We start from the raw sequence: 22,852 nt of genomic DNA, 5'->3' as shown, positions 1-22,852 counted from the left end.
TGGAAAGCTACACAGCGCCATGTTAGCAGGAGGCTCATGAATCCTTCTTCCCTTTGGAGACATGCAACTTTAAAGGAATGAAAACCTGAAAATGACTATTCATCACACGTTATACCATGACTACTTATGTCTGCTCCATTCTGTTCCTCCTTAGCAGAAGAAAATTTCTTAAAAGGGATTTTCGGGTATTTTCAAAAAGTTAGCCATTAATAGCCTTGACTTGCAGCCAATGACTGGTCTTGTGATGTGCATCTGCGCTCATGTGACTGATGGATATGACGTCTTTGCTGTAGAACCAGCAGGAATCCCCGGAGCAGAAGGGACTAAGTAAGATAAGTAATGGTTCTTTTATGTCTTTTTGCCAATTCCTGCTAGTGAACAATTTTTTAAAAGTTTCCAGATATCCCCATTAAAAGGAATATTAATACTAGAAATGAAGAATAAAAGTACACAGCAGATAAACTTGCTTACACTGTTTTTTTTAGTCTGCGGGATTTTTTGCATTATGCTGAAACACACCAGGTTTAAGGCTATTCTGGTTAATTTTTGGCTGAGGAAGCTTAAAGAGGTCATCCACTATTTATACATTGATGACATCCATAGGATAGGGCATCAATGCCTGATCGGCTGCGGTCTGGCACCCGCCGATCATCTGTTATCGTGTCGACTTCCGCCTGCTGGAAATACTTGCTTGCTGAGCTTGGCCGTCTAGTTGTAGTGGCTGCCGTGGGCTACTACACATCCGCCTCCTATTCAATTCAATGGGAGGCGGATGTGTAGTACCCCACGTCTGCCACTACAACTAGACAGCCAAGCTCCACTATTAAGTACTTCCGGCCGGCCGACACCGATAACAGCTGATCGGCGGGAGTGCCGGGCCCCGGCCGATCAGACATTGATGCTTCATCCTACAGATAGGTCATCTATGTAAAAGTAGTGGACAACTTCTTTAAAGGGGTTCTCTATTTCCAGGAAAGTTTTGCGTGAAAGTATTGCTTTAATCCTCCTCCAGTCTCCACTACTGCTCTTGGAATCTGCTGTCTGCAGCGCTGATGTCAACAGACCCTTAGAGCACTGGCAGAGACACACAGGCGGACCCATTGTTGGTAAGTATAACTGACACATAACTGAAGATAGAAGTTTAATGAAAGAGGACAACCCCTTTAACAAGATAGAGCAAAGGAGAGAAACTCCTTCTGCTTCTACCTAGGTGTGCTGCCACACCAGTCTGTGAGGATGAGGAGGGGAGAGCGGCAAGGGCGTACATAGAAGTCATGGGGCCCCATAGCAGAAGCTCTAATTGGGCCCCCCCCCCTACAAAAAATAAATATTTGTCTGTGTCACAGAAGAGCAGATCTCATAACTTTCCAACCTTTACATAGTAATTTACCTCCTTCTGAAGTCGTAGATTCCTCCTTCATTGCCCCCATAAAGTATGATGCCAACAAAAGTGCCCCCCAAACAGTATGATACCCCTATGGAGCATTCCTCCACATGCACAGTATAATGACCCTATTGTACCCCACTTCAACTCCCACGGCAAAGTATGGTGACCCTAACACAGTATAATCCCCCAACTATGAACCCCACAGAGCCCTCCATACACTCTCATGGCCCCCACACAGCCCTCCAAACAGTATAATGGACCCCACACAAACCTTCACACTGTATAATTGCTTTCATACAGTATAATGGCCCCCCACATAGCCCTCAAAATATTATAATGGCCCCACATAGCCTTCCATATAGTATAATGCACCACCAATAATCTTCCATATAATATAATGCGCCCCCATAATCCTCCATATAGTATAATGCTCCCCCCATAAACCTCTATATAGTATAATGTGCCCCCCATAATCCTCCATATAGTATAATGAACTTCCCATGGTCCTCCATAGAATATAATGCACTCCCCATAGTCCTCCATACAGTATATTACACACCCCATAGGGTAAAATGCAGCCCCCATATAGTAGAATGCACGCCACAGTCCTGCAGTATTATGGGCACCACGTACTCACTGATTTTAAAATACCGTATATGTTAAATAAGCCGACCCGAATATAAGCGGAGGCCCCTAATTTTACCACATAAAAATGGGAAAACCTATTGACTTGAGTATAAGCCTAGGGTGGGAAATGCAGCAGCTACTGGTAAATTTCCCCATCCTCGTAGGTGTGGCCCCTCAATCCCTGGTATGTGTGGCCCCCACAATCCCTGGTATGTGTGGCCCCCTCAATCCCACATTCCCTGGTATGTGTGGTCCCCTCAATCCCACAATCCCTGGTATGTATGGCCTCCTCAATACCCCAATCCTGGTATGTTTGGCCTCCTCAATCCCCCAATCCTGGTAAGTGTGGCCTCCTCAATCCCCAAATCCTGGTATGTGTGGCCTCCTCAATCCGCCATTCTTGGTATGTGTGGCCTCCTCAATCCCCCATTCCTGGTACGTGTGGCCACCTCAACCCCCAAATCCTGGTACGTGTGGCTTCCTCAATCCCCAAATCCTGGTACGTGTGGCCTCCTCAACCCCCCAACCCTAGTATGTGTGGCCTCCTCAATCCCCCATGCCTGGTATGTGTGGCCTCCTCAATCCCCCATTCCTGGTATGTGTGGACTCCTCAATCCCCCATTCCTGGTATGTGTGGACTCCTCAATCCAAGTATCCTGGTATGTGTGGCCTCCTCAATCCCCCATTCCTGGTATGTGTGGACTCCTCAATCCCCCATTCCTGGTATGTGTGGCCTCCTTAATCCAAGTATCCTGGTATGTGTGGCTTCCTCATCCCCCCAATCACTGCACATAAAACAATAAACACTTATACTCACCTTCCTTCCTCACCTCTGCTCCAGCGCTGCGTCCTGTCTGCAGCAGCTCATGTCGGCATCTGAGCAGCGCGCGCTCTCAGACACAGAGGTGAGCTGCGGCCGGCACATTCACTCCTCTGCACTGACAGCAGGAGCCGGGGCTCAGCGCTCCTCCGTGACCGCTACTAAAGAGAATGAATATTCCGTCTTCTCCACGCCCATGGGAGTGGAGAAGAAGGAATATTCATGTCTCTTTAGCAGCGGGCACACGTGATAGCTGCAGCAGCGGCTACCTTGTGTGCTCGCTCCTTCACTGCCGCAACCCGCTTCTCTGCCGCCGCAACCTCCTACTCACCTATCCTCCTCATTACCACGCTGCTTTTGGGCCCTCACGGGCCCCCTCCGGCCACGGACTCCATAGCAGTGGCGTGGTCTGCCGCCATTGGCGGTACACCACTGGAGAGCGGCTAATCTTATGGGACACACAGTGAAGATGTCTTTCTCACTATTGGTTGCCATATGATCAAAAAAAGGAGGAAATTTAAGGATAGCCATCCATTTTTTGTGCCTTTTGTGTTTGGTGTCGTGTCCTATTACAGTAACACTAATGTCATATTATCGATCAGGCTTGGGAGAGGATGATTATAGTGTTTTCATGGTGATACCAAAAATGCCCTTTCTTCATGATCAAACATTTCTCCAATTTGTAGATAAAAAGTAACCCCCAGGTATATTATTATATCATGCACAAATCTCTTATCCAAAATGCAGGAGCTTTAGTCAAAAAATATGATAGAGAGGATATTGAAAAACAATATTTTGTTACCCCTGCTTGTGACTTATTAACTTAAAGGGGTTGTCCAAGACTGTGATATTGATGGCCAATCGATAGGAAAGGTCCATAATATCAGATCAGTGGGTACCTCCACTGATCAGCTGTTAGCTGGCTGTTATGGCCAGTGGATGTACACCATGAACCCAAGTCCATACACTGGGTTGTGGCCATTCTCCAGTACTGAAGCTCAAATCCCATCCTTTCAATAGGAGTTGAGCTGCAGTACCTGGAAATGACCACTACATGGCGCTCTGCTGTTCCACCTCCGCATACTGTTTACACGCGGATGCTGCAAGAGTTGCAAACAGCTGATCAATGAGAATGATGGCGACAGCCCCTCAGGAATCTGAGACTGATATTGACACCCCTCTCTTAGGATAGGCCATCAAAGTATTGGAGACCCCCTTTAAGCTGCTCTAAAAACAAATACCCTCTCCTGCGGCCAGACAACATAGAACTCCGCTGTTAGCAACATTAATCCCTCCTCTATTATAAATTTAGGGAAATAAATTTTAACATCACATTTTTATCCTGTATTTTCTTGCCTAAACCCAGGCTACGTCATATAGTCCAAAAAATACTGTGTATATAAGCTCTCTCTTGCGGAATTATAAAAAAAAAAGCTTAATTGAAGCTTAATTCTAGACGTTCTGATTAATGGCTTACCTTCCTCAGCTTTCTCATTAACTTTCCATAAGACACAAATATAAGAATCAGAGGTAGAACAAAGCATGTCATAAGGAATGTGATAATGAAGGTTTGGTCTTGAATTTCTCCTGAATACCTGTGGCAAAATGATAGGAAATAAAGAATTAGTAACTTAAAGAATATAGAAGATTAAATAAGCTTAGTCTTGTGTTTTAGTCTGTGCGACACAAGACTAATTCTGAGACAGGTAAGAAAATATGATGAGGCTTAAAGGGTTTCTCATGGACGTTAATATTGATGACTCCGATCTCTGGGACACCTGCCCATTATCTCAATGAATAGAGCATGGTTTAGCAGCTTATATGCCTGTGTAACCGATGAATGAGCCTTCGTTTTGCTGATCTGTAGAGGTTCTAAAGTTCAGACATCCACTCATCAATCCTAAGAATAGGCCATAAATGTTGGATTCTTGAATAACCACTTGCCACCAAAGGATTTAGGGCGGCACACTGTGGTACAAACCATCTCCCCCCAAATACACCATAGCCTGCGACACAAACCACCCCCCCCAAATACACCATAGATTGTGGCACAAACCACCACCCTCCAATTACATCATAGCCTGCGGCACAAACCACCGCCCCCCCCAAATACACCATAGACTGTAGCACAAACCACCACCCCCCAATTACACCATAGCCTGCGGCACAAACCATCTCCACAACCCCAAATACACCATTGACTGTGGCATAAACCACCTCCCTTCCTAAGTATACTACTGCCTATGACACAAACCACCTCCCCCAAATACACACCAAGGGCTGCTGCACAAACTATCTCCCCAACCCCAAATGCACCATAGGCTGCGAAACAAGCCACCTCCCCCCAAATACATCATACACTATAGCACAAACCACTTCCTTCCCAAATACACCATAGACTGGGCACAAATAACCTTCCCCCAAATACACCATAGACCACCTCCCTTTCTAAATATACCATAGACTGTAGAACAAACCACCTCCCCTCTAAATACACTGTAGGCTGCGGCACAAACCAGCTCCCTCCCGAAATGTACCATAGACTGTGGCACAATCCACCTCCCCTCAAATACACCACAGGCTGTGGTACAATCCACCTCCCTCCCTAAATATACCATAGACTGTGGCACAAACTACCTCCCCCCAAATACACCATAGACTGTGGCATAAACCACCTCTCTCCCTAAATACACCATAGACTGGGTACAAACCACCTCCCCCCAAATACACCATAGGCTGCGGCACAAACCACTTCCCTCCCAAATACACCATGGACTTGACGCGCCCCCTGGGCCGTGGGGTACTCATTGCCGGGCCGGTCGTTGCTGAGGGAGATGTCACAGTGGTGGTAACCCGGTCCGTGACCCAGGGCGGTCAGTAAAAAGGGGATTTTATAGTTTTTATGTACAAAGTTCATGACGCCACCTGTGGTATGTGGCTAAAGGGAGCCGCCTCTGCGGAGCAGGTCCTCTGGAGCTGATGTTAGCGCAGCAAAGCTTGTGTGGCTCTCCACAGGTAGAGCTTAGCTCCAGGGCAGTGTAGATGTTATAGGTGATGCTGGGTGTTGTAGTGCAGGGGTTGATGGCGCAGCCATAATCAGTCCACAACTTAATGGCGGTTTCCTCTTATCTTTACTGGCGGTGATTAGGCAAACCGGGACTAGGGTACTGGCTAGAAGTGGAAGTCCCGGCAGCCTGGAAGCAAGTAAGGAATCCACCTCACCAGGTGAAGTTGGAGGCCTTCCCTTTCCACTACTCTCTTTGGCCCTGCTGCTTGTAGCCCTTGTACCTGAGTGCAACGTCTTTGTGCTCACCCATATGGCAGGCAGTTTGGGCCTTGCTGATGCATCGCTCCCACGTGGCAGTGGTGGACCCTGCGGTGCTGCCTGAGCCTCCGGGCATCTGCTGGGGCCAGGAGACCTGAGGTCTCCTCCCCTCCGGTTTCTGCTGCTGGACCTTCAGTGCCCCACAGCCTCGGTTCCTCTGTGTTGGTTCCTTCTGGGGTGAACTGCCGCGCAGCTCCACTCCCCAGCTCCTCTCTCATCGACGTCCTGACTTCAACTGCTCACACTAAGTCTCACTAACCCCGCCCCCAGATCCCAGTTGCCAAGCGGAGGAGCTCCCCTTGCTGGTCTGGAGCCAGGACAGTGTTGCATGCTTAGCAAAACCTAATTAGGGGACCCCTGCTTGCTTCCAGGCATGGCACCACCTCTTGTGAGGGAGGTAATGCCACTGTGGCGACCGGACCCCTGGGGTGCCACAGACTGGGCACAAACTACCTCCCCCAAAATATACCATAGACTGTGGCATAAACCACCTCTCTCCCTAAATATACCATAGACTGGGCACAAACCACCTCCCCCCAAATACACCATAGGCTGTGGCACAAACTACCTCCCCCCAAATACACCATAGGCTGCGGCACAAACTACCTCCCCCCAAATACACCATTGGCTGTGGCACAATCCACTTCCCTCCCAAATACACCATGGACTGGGCACAAATTACCTCCCCCCAAATACACCATAGACTGTGGCATAAACCTCCTTCCTCCCTAAATACACCATAGACTGTGGCACAAGCTACCTCGCCCCAAATACACCATAGACTGTGGCACAAACCACCTCCCCCAAATACACCATAGACGTCATAACTACCATAAAACATGCAAAATGATTTTTTATGGCAGAAATGACATTGTTTGGAAACCATCGTTGTTTCATGCTTGTTGCAAAGGGAACTGAGTTGTTCAAAACTATATGGTCTCCGTAATTTAGATTTTTATCTTAATGCAGAACACATTTAACAAGGAAAGTATTTTTCCCTATTGATATAAATCTGACATATTTTACAGAAAGATACATGTTCCACAGAAAATCGAATTTCCCTATGTCGGAGAACATGACTGATTACCGTTTGTTCCCACTTTTTTACCTGATTACCGTTTGTCTAATTAATAATGGCTGCGGATAACATTCTAGACATTAATATTCTGACAACATCACAGGCTAGTTAAGAGAAGCGCATTCATCATATAACCCAAGTGTTACAGCCCAGCGAGCGATAACAAAGCCGGAGACAGGTTTCAGCCTAGGGGTTTGATCCGCAGGTCGACAGTGAACCATTTCGGGGCAATGTATTACACTCTGAATGGGATTATTTAAAGCAGCCGGCAAATAGCTGATTGGTTGGATGCCCTTTGGGATAGCGCGGTTCATCGCAAACATTTAATGTTATAATTAACCAACAAGGCTTTGATTTTTACATGAATATTATATGTATGACTTTCTTGTTTTTATCTATTCATATTTTTTCCCTTAAATTATCCCATTGACCTATAATCTGTTAGGTTTCCACAGAGGATGGAACACATAAAACTTTGCTTTTGGACCTGCTGATTTTCAATCTAAAAAAAAATCACCAGGTACAATTTAAGCCTTTAGTGACTTGTAATGATGTAATCTCACAGATGTGTGTCGCTGAAAATACTTTCAAAGGCACGAGCTGGAAGTATTTTGTGGACTTTTTGGCACTATTTTATTAGATCTTGTTTATGAGCATCAAGTTCGCATATGGAGTCAATATGGACCCTTTAAAAGGCCTTGCCACATGATTTAGGATAAGAAGCCAAACCAGAAATTCCATTTGCAGACACTTGTTTCGGGGTGTTTGCCCATCATCAATGCAAAGCAGGAGAGCTGGATTGGCCAGGTAAGAGGCTTCTGACAATGGGTCTAAGGAGTAAAGTTTCTCCTTGTGAACAGCGCCAAGTTGGTGTAGGGAGACTTATAGGTCATGCAATACTCCCCTGGAAAATTAAACATGCACATCTCCTCTTCCCCAACCAAACCAACTCTCCTGCTTTGCATTGATGAGATGCAAACATCCTGAAACACATGTCAGAAAATGGAGTTCTGGTTTGGCTTCTTATCCAAGGTCATGTGGCAAAAGGGTTGATATTGACTTTTAGGATTGCTACTTCCAACAGGTGGCACAAGAGTTCCTGTCCTCTACCTCTCTAAAGAGGCTATCTGAATAGGTATTATATGGCCCTATATGGGTACTTTGTGGAATTATATATTATTATTATTTTTATTAAATATACTATTTTGTCTGAACTCTGTATTACATTATTTTGATGTATTTATGGTTTAAGCACTTTTTATGCAATATATGTCTTTTTATGCTTATAGATACAGAATCTGCATTCCCGCCATGTCTTTTAAAATTCTGCTTTTGCTACAGTGACCTCCTGTCAGTATAGTGCAATGCCAACTTTAGAGGATGGAGTAAACATTCACCAAAGCCCCGACCATAAAAAACGGAACATCTTGCATCTAACAAAGAAAGTGTAAATTACTGCTGCACAATGAGTTCCTCTGTCCCAAAAGGATCTCAGAATTGTTTTGTTGTTTTTTAAGTCAATTATAGATAGACGGCAATGGATGTGTGTAGAACGCAATAGTCTACAAACTTCTCCAACTATGGCGATCGCTCTTTCAATAGAGGGACCATTGTGCAATTCCGTTTAAACCCAGCCACAGATCACTACGACTACCTCTACTAATTTGTTCATTTTCTCAGTGGTTATCGACTGGGGATATGGCCGAGCTGTTCAGCATCGCATCACACTTATTCTGTGCACAGTAGGAGTGTTTCCATGAATCAGCGCTCTAAGCCCAGTCCCCGGGAGACTTTAACCTCCAGTATCAGAGCATGACCTCTTGTTCTAACACTTCTCTTCCTCTAATATAACCTTTCCCCCCAGATCTCCTGAATTCCTTCGTTTACATTCATCTTACATATAGATTTGGCGTCAATCTGTAATATTCTATTGCTGCAATCATCTCTAAAAATATAAATATTCAGTATTGTTTGAGCCGTATCCGGGCTTCCATCTTCTACCTGTCAATCATCTGATGCGTCTTTTACTTATTCATTCACGTCATTACTTCGACATGGCTCACAATTGTAACTTCAAGGAGTTACGCCATGAAGGTACGTTTGTATGAAAAACTGATGAGCAAAAAGCTCAATAGGGTCTTATCCAATGTGAAAAGGCAATAAAGTGCAGGGAATTGCTCACTTGGTATAGTTGGGTATCACGCAACAAAGATCAAGCTTAAATTTGTCAGCTGCTGAAGTCCCACAGGTTAAAAAACGTTGAAATGCCAGAAAAGAAACAAATTAGGTGGGTCCTCAGTACTGCTGATGGAGATCCAGCTGGATCATTCTTTTGGATCTCCACCAGCAGCAGAGCAGAGGACAAACCTAATTTGTTTCTCTTCTGGCATTACGAAGGTACATTTATAACCTAACAGTCTGATTGTTGATGGTCCCACCCTGCAGACCACACTGATCACTAGAATGGAGTTCCCAAGTCCCCAGGTCTTTCCTACTGCACAAGTCTGAACGGCACGGTGGTCACCCATGCACCCTAATGCTGTATTGATTCATGGAAGTCCCAGATGTTTGAAATTGTGTTGAGTGAGCATTGGGGTGCTCGGGTATGCATCAAGTATCGCGAGTGCTCGAGCGCCATGCCCGAGTCCCCGCCCCACATATTGCGTGGCTGTTAGCCAAAAAACATGCAGGGGTTGCCTGCCATACATAGTTTATTGGCTGTCTAACAGTCGTGAAACATGCAGGTCAGGGACTCGAGCACCCGCGATACTCGATGCATACCCGAGCACCCCTATGCTCACTTGAGTGGCGAGCATGCTCGCTCAACACTAGTTGGGACCCCTCAGAGATCAGACATTTACATCTTATCCTATCCATTGGATCTTACAAGCGTAAAGGCAATATTCTGTGCATATAGAGTAAACCTAATTAATGTTATTAGCTTATATTTCCACAAGTCATTTTATTTACTTTTTTGTTGAAGTTTTCAAAAATGCCAAAGTATTGCTGTGATTAAAAAAATTGCTGAAAAAAAGTGAAATCATGGATCATGAAAGTACATCCAAAAATAGAAGATACAGTAATGGAACTGTACTTTTCACTCCCATGTCAAACAGTTAATTGGTCTTGGACGTCAGAATAAGTCAAAAGAAGCTAAGCTGATACAAGGGATGTTAGTATGAATGTAGATATATTTGGAAGTTCTGACTACTCATGAATCAATATACGGTACTTGCAAAAAAAAGGCACGAACTTAAAGGTGACAAAATCTCATCACATGTCCTCTTCACAAATTGTGACCCCTTGTAGTGGAGTTATTTCCCCTTCTTCTGGGCAGCTAATCTTCGCCCTCATCTGGCTACTATCTTCTTGCTCTTACAATGGATGCACTGTTCACACACAGGAGTAAAGCCTCCATACACATTAGACAGCCGTCGGCCGAACAATGGTTAAGCCTATCATCCACCTCTCCCATACACAGGAGAGTCTGGTCAGCTGAGTGCTCCTGTGTCCTTTAGGAGAGAGTTGCTTCTACACGTTTGAATTGTCAGTCCGAAATTAGACATACTAGATCCTTAACTCCCACGGTAAGCAATTGTCTGGGTCCTGTAATGCAGCGACTTGCTGGCATTACGGTAATGGTCCAGGATGTGTTTTACCTGACCATGTACCTTCCCCCTCAGGTGACTGGTCACATGACTGTGACATAGCACAGGTCCTGCACGCACAGAATGTCTGTCTGATCACATGACTGTGACATCAGCAAGGTCCTGTCAGTATGTGTGTGTGTGTGTGCACGGGATTCATATATAAACCCTGCTTGATGGGAGACAGGTGTGTTCGGTGTGTTGGGCGTGAGGCCTGTTCCCTGTGTGTGTGGGACACCGTGATACCGTGAAGCCTGGCAGCCTGAAAGGTCGAGCCTGGATCTTGTGTAGATGCCAGTGGCCTTGGAAGGCATCGGCTTGGTGAAGAATCCGGAAAGGCGCAGACTGAATGGGTGTGAGTGAAACATTCCAGTAGCCTTAGATGGGACGACGGCTAGAGACCCCCACCTGGGAAAGCCTTAAAGCCACAGTGGTGGCGGATTAAATGGACTGCAGCAACTAAACCCGGCAAAGGTAATACACTTTGTTATATGGACACTTATATAGACATTGCTATAGTGTTACCTTGCTGAAGGCTGTAACTTGGGCCAATTGGGCCTGTCTGCTACTTGAGAGACTCCCAGATGTTAAGTGTGTAAATATGCCGGTGATATACTAAGAAGGACTGTGTGATATGTGGTTTATGATAAGATAATAAACTGCTGTATTGAGAAAATACCGGAAGGACATTGCACGAGTGCCTAATTTACCCGATGCAGCGAGTATCCCCCATTATGATGACTAGTGCTGCCTTACATATGGTTTGAGAGTGCGGGCAGCTGCAGTCTGGTTGCTAGGGGCAACTGCAGCCCGGTTGCTAGCGACAACGACAACCCGGTTGCTAGGGGCAACGGCACAGGACGAGTGTGGATTAAAGCATCTGGCTGCAACTCGGTGGGGTTGCGAAGATTGGCGTCGCACTCAAACCTGGTTTGCTGTGGCTCGGCGGGGCTCACGAAGTTTAAAGCATCTGGCTGCAACTCGGCGGGGTTGCGAAGGTTGTCATCGCACTCAAATCCGGTTTTGCTGTGGCTCGGCGGGGCCACGAAAATTCTTCCGGGGAGAGCGGTGTGTGAATAGTGTCCTGAGGAAATGCAGGAGCAGATAAAAATGGCTGTGAAAGGAGCAGCAACTGAGTCTGAAGCTATTGAGTGATTAGAGCGATTAAAGTGCCTGTTAAAACCGGAGCAGGTATTTGAGAAACGTCTGCTGGACATGAAACTGGACATGGTGCAGGAACCACAGGAGCCGTGGGCACCGTATAGAATGGTGGCAGTGGACCATTTTGTGAACTCTCCGGGGGGCGCCAGTGTTCTCCCAGAGTGCCCGGGGAGGTGGTAAGAGCTGTTGTGAACTGAGTCCTAAAACTATTGTTGATTTTTCTTGTAAAAATTCCCCTGCCGGTGTGGTTGTTAAAAAGGGGGCGGAGTCTAAAAAAGGGGCGGTTGTTCAAAACAGCGTGGAGGATAGAAAATAAAAAAAAATTACTGATGGTGGGTTGGTACCTCCTAAAAATGACAATGTGACCATTGATAACGGGGTAGCTTCAGTAGAAGGGGGTGACGTCAAAGTGGGAGGTGACCTGTTAGTCCACAACACCATGGGGAGTGACACAGACCCCGTAGCTGACGGTGACACTACGAAAGTAGAAGGAGAGGTCAGTCAGGAGGGGTTAGACAAGGTGAGAGAGTCCCCATCTCGTCGACGGCGCAAGGGCCACAAAAAGGTTGCTCCTGTAGACTTGGCTGAAAATGAAAATAAAGAGAATGTAGTACTGTGTGCCTTTGCTTCAAGTGTGGATCCTCCATTAGAGGTAGAAGAGGAGGTGACGTTGCCAGTAGCAACCTCCGGTACGGTACCGAGTCAGAAGGATCTGACAGCCCTGAAAGAGGAGGCGGCCAGTCGTGACCAAGAGCTGGAGCCTATCGGCCAGCAGGGTCAGAGTGACGTGCAGCAATTATGTGAAAACCTGGGGAACGTGTCCTCAGACCAGTTGATCCTGGAGTCTGAACAGCAGAAAATACACCAGCTTGTGAAGAACTTACAGCGAGATCTAAAGGGCAGCAACGAGGAAATTAACCAGTGGAAGGAAATGTTCTACGCAATTAAGGAGGACCGCCGCAAAATCAAGGCAGAGGTTTTGCAGTTGAAGCTTGAGAAGGAGGCGCGGCAGGATGGTGTTTCTGGACGCGAACAAATCCTAGAACAACTGCGCAAACAGCTCAACCAGGAGCTGTGTGACTCCAAGAAGGAGTGTGGTGAACGCAGTAGGGAACTGCAACAGAGTAAGAGAGATTATGAGGATCTCCTCAAAGTGAACAAAAAACTAGAGGAGGATAAGGCAGGTGTAGAGCAAGTGCGCCAAGTGGTTGAGACCACTCTGCAAGACACCCGTGAGGAGATTGATGATCTCCGGGGAAAGACCCTAGATCTGGAAGCTCAGGTGAAGGAGCTACAGATGTCCTGTGATACTCTCCAGAAGGCGGAGACGTACCTTAAGGAAACAGTCAGCAAGATGGAAGCTGAGCGAGAGAGGATGGAGGAGTCTATCGGAAAAGCCACAGACCAGGGCCAGGAGTTGACCGCTGGTGATGGGAGGTATGAAGCAGATACCTCCTCGAGTGATGTGGGCTCGGAGGGTTCGGTGGATGTCGAAGCCGAGATCAAGCAGCTCAAGGAGTTGCTACAAACCCAGTGGACGCAAGAGAAGCGTGAGAGACTGGCTATTGAGAGCCGAGTGGGCGCATTGGAGACGGAGAGGTCTGAGAGAGCTCTGCTGCTGGAAGAGCAGTTGAAGCAGGAAGAGCTTCAGAGACGGGCCGCTGAGAGGCGAGTGGCGGAGCTAGAGGAAGAAGTTTCCGGGCTCAAAAGTCGCCTGACAAAGTATCACTCAGTGAACGAGGCCTTCTTGGAGAAGGAAAAGGGCGAACACGTTGCACTCACTCCCTTATACCAAGAGAGGGTCGACCTGAGGAGAGCTAAGAGAGTGTTAACCACAGATAAATATGAGATGGAAGTGGTCAAGACGGAAATTCGTGAAGTTGTAGCTGTGAGTCAACTCAGGGAAAGCATACAGGGTGAAGAAGCTGGAGGTCCGTTGTCCCTGAAACCTGAGCTGGTTGATCGTCTGGAAACCACTGGTGAGACCGAAACGTCTGGGTACAAGTGCCTCGTAGATATACCCGAGGATTTGAGGGAAGAATGCACCCGTGAGTCCGTGCATGAGGAGTTTAAGAAGGCCGTGGGAGCCTGTAAGGTGTACTTGACCTCAGAAGCTAAACAGCTGGTGGTCCTATCCACAACCGAAGTCACAGTGAAGAGGGTGGCTATCCTAAGTCACATGCACTGGCGATGTATTCGCACGAAGCGGTTTCTCCGGTTGAAGACGGAACAAGCCGTTAGACAACTGGAGTTGATGAGGAAAGCTCACAGTATGCGTGAAGAGGTCATCCGGGTGCCTCATGTTCTGGTGAGGAAGCTCGTTGGGAGAAATGGTCGAGCCATGCAGGTGATGGTCAAGAAGTCTGGTGTGGTGAAAGTAAGCAGTCCACGTGATCGTCAGGACTGGATACCAGACGAAGACGGCAAGGTATCATTCTCCGCTGTAGGAACAGAAGAAGGCCTGGGATATATGCGCATGCTGTTGGAGTACCGAGTGACCTACCTGCAAGAGGTAGAACAGTTGAATCTCGCTAGACTGCGAGTGGATAGACAGCATCATCTGAGTAGCAGAAGATGGCAGCCGTCTAGAAATTATGAGACCAGACAGAGAAAGGGCCCCCTAAATAACAGAACAGCTATAGCTGGAGTTAGGGACCTTTCAAGATGTCCTGAGAGTAGTGGGCGTGGGTTTAGAGGTAGTGAGACCTCCAGTAACTCAGGTTTGAGCAGCCCATACAAACGACCCAATAGAGGACGGGACATTACGGAGTCGAACCGGACCTTAGATACCAGAACATGTGAGTCACACCGCTGTATGACTGACCGGTGGGAGCGGGGGAGACCTGACAAGGTTACGACTGACCGCTGGGAGCGGGGGAGCTCTGACAAGATTATGACTGACCGCTGGGAGCGGGGGAGACCTGACAAGGTTACAACTGACCGCTGGGAGCGGGGGAGCTCTGACAAGGTTACGACCCGGAAAGGTGACCTGACGAAGTCAGTGACAGTGACAAATGGTAGGTCTCTAAGGAATGGGCTAATGTCATTGACTAATATTCCAGGGGCTGAACAGCGCAATTGACAAGTACATGGTCTCTGTATGAGCTGTGGGATATGAGGTGATTGTGTATATTATGTGTTCAACCCCACAAGTTTGAACAGAGGGGGGGGATATGTAATGCAGCGACTTGCTGGCATTACGGTAATGGTCCAGGATGTGTTATACCTGACCATGTACCTTCCCCCTCAGGTGACTGGTCACATGACTGTGACATAGCACAGGTCCTGCATGCACAGAATGTCTGTCTGATCACATGACTGTGACATCAGCAAGGTCCTGTCAGTATGTGTGTGTGACGCGCCCCCTGGGCCTGTTCTGTGCAGGGGGATACCCGGAGCCAGATCGCTGGGGGTTGTAGTCTCAATGTGGCGGTGACCCGGTCCGTGCCCAGGGCGGTCAAACCAGTGGCAGTCTATAGGTAAGAACAATGTCCGACTACGCCACCCGTGGATTGCGGTCAGTGGGGACCGCCGCTGCGCTGCCGACCGCTGAGGCTGATGTTGTTTGCGCAGCCGAGTATGGGATAACTTCCCACGGGAGAAGTATTGCCTCAGGGCAGCTAAGGTGGATGATGGGAGTGATGGTGTGAGCGTCCCAGTAGTAATGGTGCTGGTGCGGCAAGGAATCACAGAGACGTGTGGTGCAGTTCAGGGCCTTTACTGATGGTATAAAGCAGACCCTCCCGGGAGTACTGGTTAGCAGTAGGGGCCTGGTCAGTCTGTGAGCAAGCAGGATCTCCCCTGGCCAGGTGGAGTTGTAGGCCTCCCCGACTATCTGCACTCTTTCCTGGCTACCTTGCTCTATGCGGGTAGAAGTAGCCCACGTCCCTGATTATACCGTGTGGTGCTCACCCGTATGGCCGGTGACTTGGGGCCTTCCGTCAGCCTTCGCTTCACGATGGCGGTGCTGGTCCCTTGCTTGTGACCGTGCCTTCGGGTTTCTAAGGCCAGAGGACATGGAATCCCCTGCCGGTTGGATTCTGCTGCTGGACCTGGATGTCCCCACAGCCTCGGACTCCGTGTCCGGTATTAGTGTCTTCAGCCAAGGCGAGCTCTCTAGCTTCCAGCCTCTGGCACTCGCTCCTGGTCCTACAGAGCTCCTGTTGTCACTTTCCCTGTGTCTGGAACTTCACTCCAGGCTCTGACTGCTCTGCTTGTTCTGCAGGCTCTGTCTAACCTAATCCCGCCCCAGACCCAGTTTATAAGGGCAGATTCCTCCCCTCCCAGGTCTGGGTGGGCCGTGTTGCATGCTTAGGGCTCCTGACCAGAGAAACCTCCCACTTGCTCTCAGACATAATATCTCTATTACTGTGGCAACCAGACCCCTGGGGTGTCACATGTGTGTGTGCACGGGATGCATTTACAGTGCCTACAAGTAGTATTCAACCCCCTGCAGATTTAGCTGGTTGACACATGCGGAATTAACTTGGCATAGTGACATTTGTACTGTAGATCAGCCTGGAAGTGGGAAATGCACTGCAGCAAATTTTTTTTTTTTTTTTTTTTTTTTTTTTAACGTAAAAAGTTAATTCAGAGTGTCATTTATTATTCAACCCCTCAAACCACAAGAATTCTGTTTGGTCCCCCTAAAGTATTAAGAAGTAGTTCAGGCACCAAGAATAATGAGCTTCACATGTGTGGATTAAAGATCTCTTTTGCCAGCCTTTTCTGACTATTTAAGACCCTCCCCAAACTTGTGAACAGCACTCAGACATGGTCAACATGGGAAAGACAAAGGAGCATTCCAAGGCCATCAGAGACAAGATCGTGGAGGGTCACAAGGCTGGCAAGGGGTACAAAACCCTTTCCAAGGAGTTGGGCCTACCTGTCTCCACTGTTGGGAGCATCATCCGTAAGTGGAAGGCTTATGGAACTACTGTTAGCCTTCCACGGCCAGGACAGCCTTTGAAAGTGTCCTCCCGTGCCGAGGCCAGGCTTGTCCGAAGAGTCAAGGCTAACCCAAGGACAACAAGGAAGGAGCTCCGGGAAGATCTCATGGCAGTGGGGACATTGGTTTCAGTCAATACCATAAGTAACGTACCCCACCGCAATGGTCTCCGTTCCAGACGAGCCCGTAAGGTACCTTTAATTTCAAAGCGTCATGTCAAGGCTCGTCTACAGTTTGCTCATGATCACTTGGAGGACTCTGAGACAGACTGGTTCAAGGTTCTATGGTCTGATGAGACCAAGATCGAGATCTTTGGTGCCAACCACACACGTGACGTTTGGAGACTGGATGGCACTGCATACGACCCCAAGAATACCATCCCTACAGTCAAGCATGGTGGTGGCAGCATCATGCTGTGGGGCTGTTTCTCTGCCAAGGGGCCTGGCCATCTGGTCCGCATCCATGGGAAGATGGATAGCACGGCCTACCTGGAGATTTTGGCCAAGAACCTCCGCTCCTCCATCAAGGATCTTAAGATGGGTCGTAATTTCATCTTCCAACAAGACAACGACCCAAAGCACACAGCCAAGAAAACCAAGGCCTGGTTCAATAGTGAAAAAGTCAAGGTGTTGGAGTGGCCTAGTCAGTCTCCTGACCTTAACCCAATTGAAAACTTGTAGAAGGAGCTCAAGAATAAAGTCCACATGAGACACCCAAAGAACCTAGATAACTTGGAGAAGATCTGCATGGAGGAGTGGGCCAAGATAACTCCACAGACCTGTGCCGGCCTGATCAGGTCTTATAAAATACGATTATTAGCTGTAATTGCAAACAAGGGTTATTCCACAAAATATTAAACATAGGGGTTGTATAATAATTGACCCACACTTTTATGTTTAAAATTTAATAAAATTCAACTGAGCAACATAACTTTTTGGTTTGTAAGATTTATGCTTCTGTTCATAAAACCTACTCTCGTTTGCAGTTTGAAGGCTCTAACTTATTTGCATCTTATCAAACCAGCTAAATCTGCAGGGGGTTGAATACTACTTGTAGGCACTGTATAAACCCTGCTTGATGGGAGACAGGTGTGTTCGGTGTATAGGGCGTGAGGCCTGTTCCCTGTGTGTGTGGGACACCGTGATACCGTGAAGCCTGGCAGCCTGAAAGGTCGAGCCTAGATCTTGTGTAGATGCCAGTGTCCTTGGAAGGCAGCGGCTTGGTGAAGAATCCGGAAAGGCGCAGACTGGATGGGTGTGAGTGAAACATTCCAGTAGCCTTAGATGGGACGACGGCTAGAGACCCCCACCTGGGAAAGCCTTAAAGCCACAGTGGTGGCGAATTAAATGGACTGCAGCAACTAAACCCGGCAAAGGTAATACACTTTGTTATATGGACACTTATATAGACATTGCTATAGTATTACCTTGCTGAAGGCAGTAACTTGGGCCAATTGGGCCTGTCTGCTACTTGAGAGACTACCGGATGTGAAGTGTGTAAACATGCCGGTGATATACTTAGAAGGACTGTGTGATATGCGGTTTATGATAAGATAATAAACTGCTGTATTGAGAAAATACCGGAAGGACATTGCACGTGTGCCTAATTTACCCGGTGCAGCGAGTATCCCCCATTATGATGACTAGTGCTGCCTTACAGTCCCCATACACGTTAGACGGTCGGCAGAAACAAAGGTCATATATAAAATTCATGGGGCCCCAAAAAAGTTTTAATTGGCCCCCATCCCTCCTAAAAAAATATATACATAGATATGACCCCATCTACCACCAAATATATATCTCCCAACTTTTATAAACAGGGACAAGGACATGTATAGTGGCACGTACATAGCAATTATGGCCATATTGAAGCCTCTTAATGTTCTCACTGAGGAAACCCCTTTCATGGCATTATAGAGTTTGATGCTCACAAAATGCCCCTCCTAACACACAATGGATAATACCCCCACACCTATCAGTATGATGGCCTCCACTCAGTATGATACCCCCCAAACAGTAGTATTGCCCCACAGCCCTCCACACAGTATGATGGCCCCTCAGTATGATGGTTCCACAGCCCCTCAGTATGATACCCCAAAGCTTCCCATCCACACAGCATCATGATCTCCACAGCTCTTTACTCATTTACTCACCATGATGCCATGCACTACCCCCCATTCAGTATGATGTTCTCTACAGCCCACCTCCACTCAGTAGGATATCCCCACAGCCCATCCCTAACTCAGTATGAGGATCCCTATAGCTACTGACATTAAAAAAAAAAAAAATACTACTCACTTCTCCCCGTTCACCAGTCACACAGCTCCAGTCTGTGCAGTGTGGATACTGAATCTCCGAACTGCAGGTACGATGTAGTGACATCATGGCGCGTGCAGTGAAAGGAGTCTCAAAGGCACAAGCTGAATGGTGGATCAGGTGCCTTTGGATGTGGATGTCACTGAAATTGGGATTATGGGTGGAGGGGGACCAGGTGCCAAGCGGCGTCAGGTTCTCCCGACTTACGTGCCCCATAGTGGCTGCGTGGTCTGCCGCTACGGGCAGTATGCCCCTGGCCAGAACCCATTGTTATTAATGGGTTTGGCATTACAAAGGCTTAGGTAGCTAGGTGGTATCTCCATCATAACAGGGTAAATAGTAACCCATGGAAACATTAAAAGGATGTCTTAGTCCTGAACAGTGAGGAACAGTAGGATTGAGGTGGCATCAGTCCTAAATTTTTCTAAGATCATGGCAGACTCATATTTAACCTTCTTATAAACAGACTAAGGCCACAGCCCCACTATCAAATTTGGTCAGTATTCGGTCAGTATTTTTTCTCCAGGAGTGGGAGCTAAAACCAGGTGAGGAACAATCAGAGAAAAGGTATAATAGAAACAAGTCACCAATTCTGCATTTATCACCCACTTGTGGTTTTGGCTCCCACTCTTGGGAAAAAATACTGACCGAATACTGACCAAATACTGATAGTGGGGCTGTGACCAAATACTGATAGTGGGGCTGTGGCCTAACACACTTCTGGGTACTGCTCACCAAAAACACTTGAATTTACCAATTGTCTGCAGAAAGCCAAGCAAAGCAGCCCCAGACCAGGCTATCTTGGTAGGTTTCACCAGCCCTCTGTAGACTCCCCATCAGTGGCAGACATGCCATTCGTGAAACTTGTGCAGCTGTATATGGGCCCAAGAGGTAAGGGGCAACTTCAACCTACAAAGCAAGTGGAATTGTGCATTATTATGATCTATTGGACTGTAAAGGGCCCATATATTGTACTTTCACAGGGGCCTTTTTATATTTTGACCACACCTGCTCCGAATACCAGGTGATACCAATTTTTCTCCAGTTCTGTCTTACCAAGGCTTTCTGTTAAAACCTGGAAGGAGCTCCTTGACTCATTGTTGTACTGGAAGCTTTACATAGTGAACACTTGTCTCTGGCAATGTTACAGGAGGGGTTTGAGGATCATCTATAAAGGCGTGTTTGGCACCAAGTTAGCATTGTGTGTGCAGTGAGGCCCATCACAAGCACTGTATTCTGTGTGCGTGTAGTGGTCAAGGCCTGAACACACCACCGACGAGCGAATAAGTGGACAGAAGGACAATCTGAAAACAGCTACGATCAATGGAGATCCAAAAAATCAGCCGAGGTGAGGCCCAGTGTATGACTGGAACCTATGAATCCTGACTGCCTGAGAGTCAGCATAGTAGAGCCTTCTGAGACACTGCCTGAGAGCTCCAAAAAAAGAGACTGTGGTGAGTAAGAACAAATGGCTGTGTAAAGTGCATGGGGCATTGTAACAACAGGAGCCAACTACAGAATGCCCCACTTCAAAGGCCATAAAGGTGAGATCTCCAAGCTTGGGTGTATGTAGATAGGAGGATTAAAGCAAGTTTCTACAACTGACACTGAACCATAACCTAGAATGGGGATAGCGACTTTCCTGCTAGATATTGCACTTTTTTTGGGAGGAAGCTCTCCCCTCCACCTGCCACACTACCCTTCAGGCCACTCTTGGCTTACTCTGAGTCTCTTTGCAGCAGTCCTTGCTTAGCAGATGCCTTGCAGAAGCACTCACGTTTGTGACATTAAGTCTCTGACTTCTGAGTCACACTGTGGCCATCCATGACCTAGTTAGCAGAATGGCCGTGCAGTGCGGCATTGCATGTGTGATGCAAGGGAATGAAAATGTATAAATCAATATATTTTGGGGAGAAACGTCCTAGTTCTAACGTCCAGCCAAGGCGCCACTGAGAATCAGTACTGAAGTCTGATGTGTTGAAAGCATAAAAAGAATTAAAGGGGTATTCACAAGTTATTTAATTGTTTTAATTAGCTAGACAGCATGGAAAAAAGCAAGTTTGCAATTGACTTGCTTTTTCTATCTGCTGTCAGTGTACAGCTGGTTTCCATGGAGCTCAGCCACCAGTGCTTGGCCAGATTGCGCAGTCGCTACATTCCAGGAGAGAGTTAACTCTCGATATCCAAGCCACCTCTCTCCAGCACATTGATTTCTATACAGCAGTTATCTGCTCACCTCCCTCCCACCTCTCAGCTTCTGACCAGCTGCTGTTATAAATCTTGCAAAATTACTAGCCCTGCAACTTTCCGTGCAGATCCCCTAATCACTGTCACTGTCCGGAGCTGTGAGCTTCAAATGCTCTTGCATCGCTATAAATAAATACCGTGATAGTGACGCGCCCCCTGGGCCTAGTGTGTGCACGTGTGTGGGATACCCGGAGCCGGGTCTCTGGGGGTTGTAGTCTCCGTGGCTGCGACCTGGTCCTGTGGCTCAGGGTGGTCAAACCAGTGGCAGTCTTTTAGGGGTTTTAGGTTGATTGTCCGACTACGCCACCCGTGGATTGCAGTCAGGGTGTACCGCCGCTGCGAGGCAGTCCGCTGAGGCTGGTGTGGTGTGCGCAGCAAAAGATGGGATAACTCCCCACGGGAAGAGTATGGCCTCAGGGCAGGGAATGTGGATGATGGGAGTAATGGTGCGTGGGCGTCCCAGTACTAGTAGTGCTGTATGCGGTGAGAAAGCAGGAACGACTCAAGAGTCTTTGCAGTGCAGTTCAGGGTCTTTACTGATGATATCAAGGCAGACCCTCCCGGGAGTACTGGCTAGCATAAGGGGCCTGGTCAGTCTGCGAGCAAGCAGGAGTTCCCCTGGCCAGGTGGAGTTGTAGGCCTCCCCGTCTATCTGCACTCTTCCTGGCTACCTTGCTGTAAGCGAGTGGGAGTAGCCCACGTCCCTGAGTATACCGTGTGGTGCTCACCCGTATGGCTGGTGACTTGGGGCCTTCTGATAGCCTCCGCTCCTCGATGGCGGTGCTGGTCCCTTCCTTGTGACTGAGCCTCCGGGCTTCTATGGCCAGAGGACCTGGAATCCCCTGCCGGCTGGGTTCTGCTACTGGGTGAATATACGTCCCCACAGCCTCGAACTCCGGTGTCCGGTACTTGGATTCTTCTGCCAGGGCGAGCTCTGCTCAGCTCCAGCCCCTGGTCTTCGGCTCCTGCTCCTACAGAGCTCCTGCTGTAACTCTCCCTGTGTCTGGAACTGTCTCCAGGCTCTGACTCTCTAACCCCGCCCCAGACCCAGTTTATATAGGGCAGATTCCTCCCCTCCCAGGTCTGGGCAGGAGGTGTTGCATGCTTAAGGGGTCCTGACCAGGAAACCTCCCACTTGCTCTCAGACGTAATATTTCTATTACTGTGGTAACCAGACTCCTGGGGTGCCACAATAGCAGTGTAGACTCAGAACAAACCACTGACAGCTGAATGTGTTACAGCAGAACTTGTGGCAAGCTGTATAATCCTATGTGTTACAGCAGAACTTGTGCTGAGC

At 47.8% G+C, this 22,852-nt stretch overlaps 1 protein-coding gene across 1 annotated transcript in view; it reads right to left on the bottom strand.

Moving 5' to 3' along the window:
- Positions 1-22,852, bottom strand: part of LOC141271241 (opsin-VA-like) — a 120,803-nt gene that overhangs the window by 16,769 nt on the left and 81,182 nt on the right. Inside the window, exon 3 of the mRNA XM_073681358.1 lies at positions 4,312-4,429. Coding sequence (XP_073537459.1) covers positions 4,312-4,429 — 118 coding nt within the window. The remainder of the gene's footprint in view (positions 1-4,311; positions 4,430-22,852) is intronic.

This window comes from Phyllobates terribilis, unplaced genomic scaffold (assembly GCF_046119375.1).
Source record: "Phyllobates terribilis strain yellow unplaced genomic scaffold, ASM4611937v1 Scaffold_5__5_contigs__length_657084704, whole genome shotgun sequence".
NCBI lineage: Eukaryota > Metazoa > Chordata > Amphibia > Anura > Dendrobatidae > Phyllobates > Phyllobates terribilis.
The sequence above is the reverse complement of the archived record's forward strand: the minus strand, read 5'-3'. Positions and strand labels throughout refer to the sequence as shown.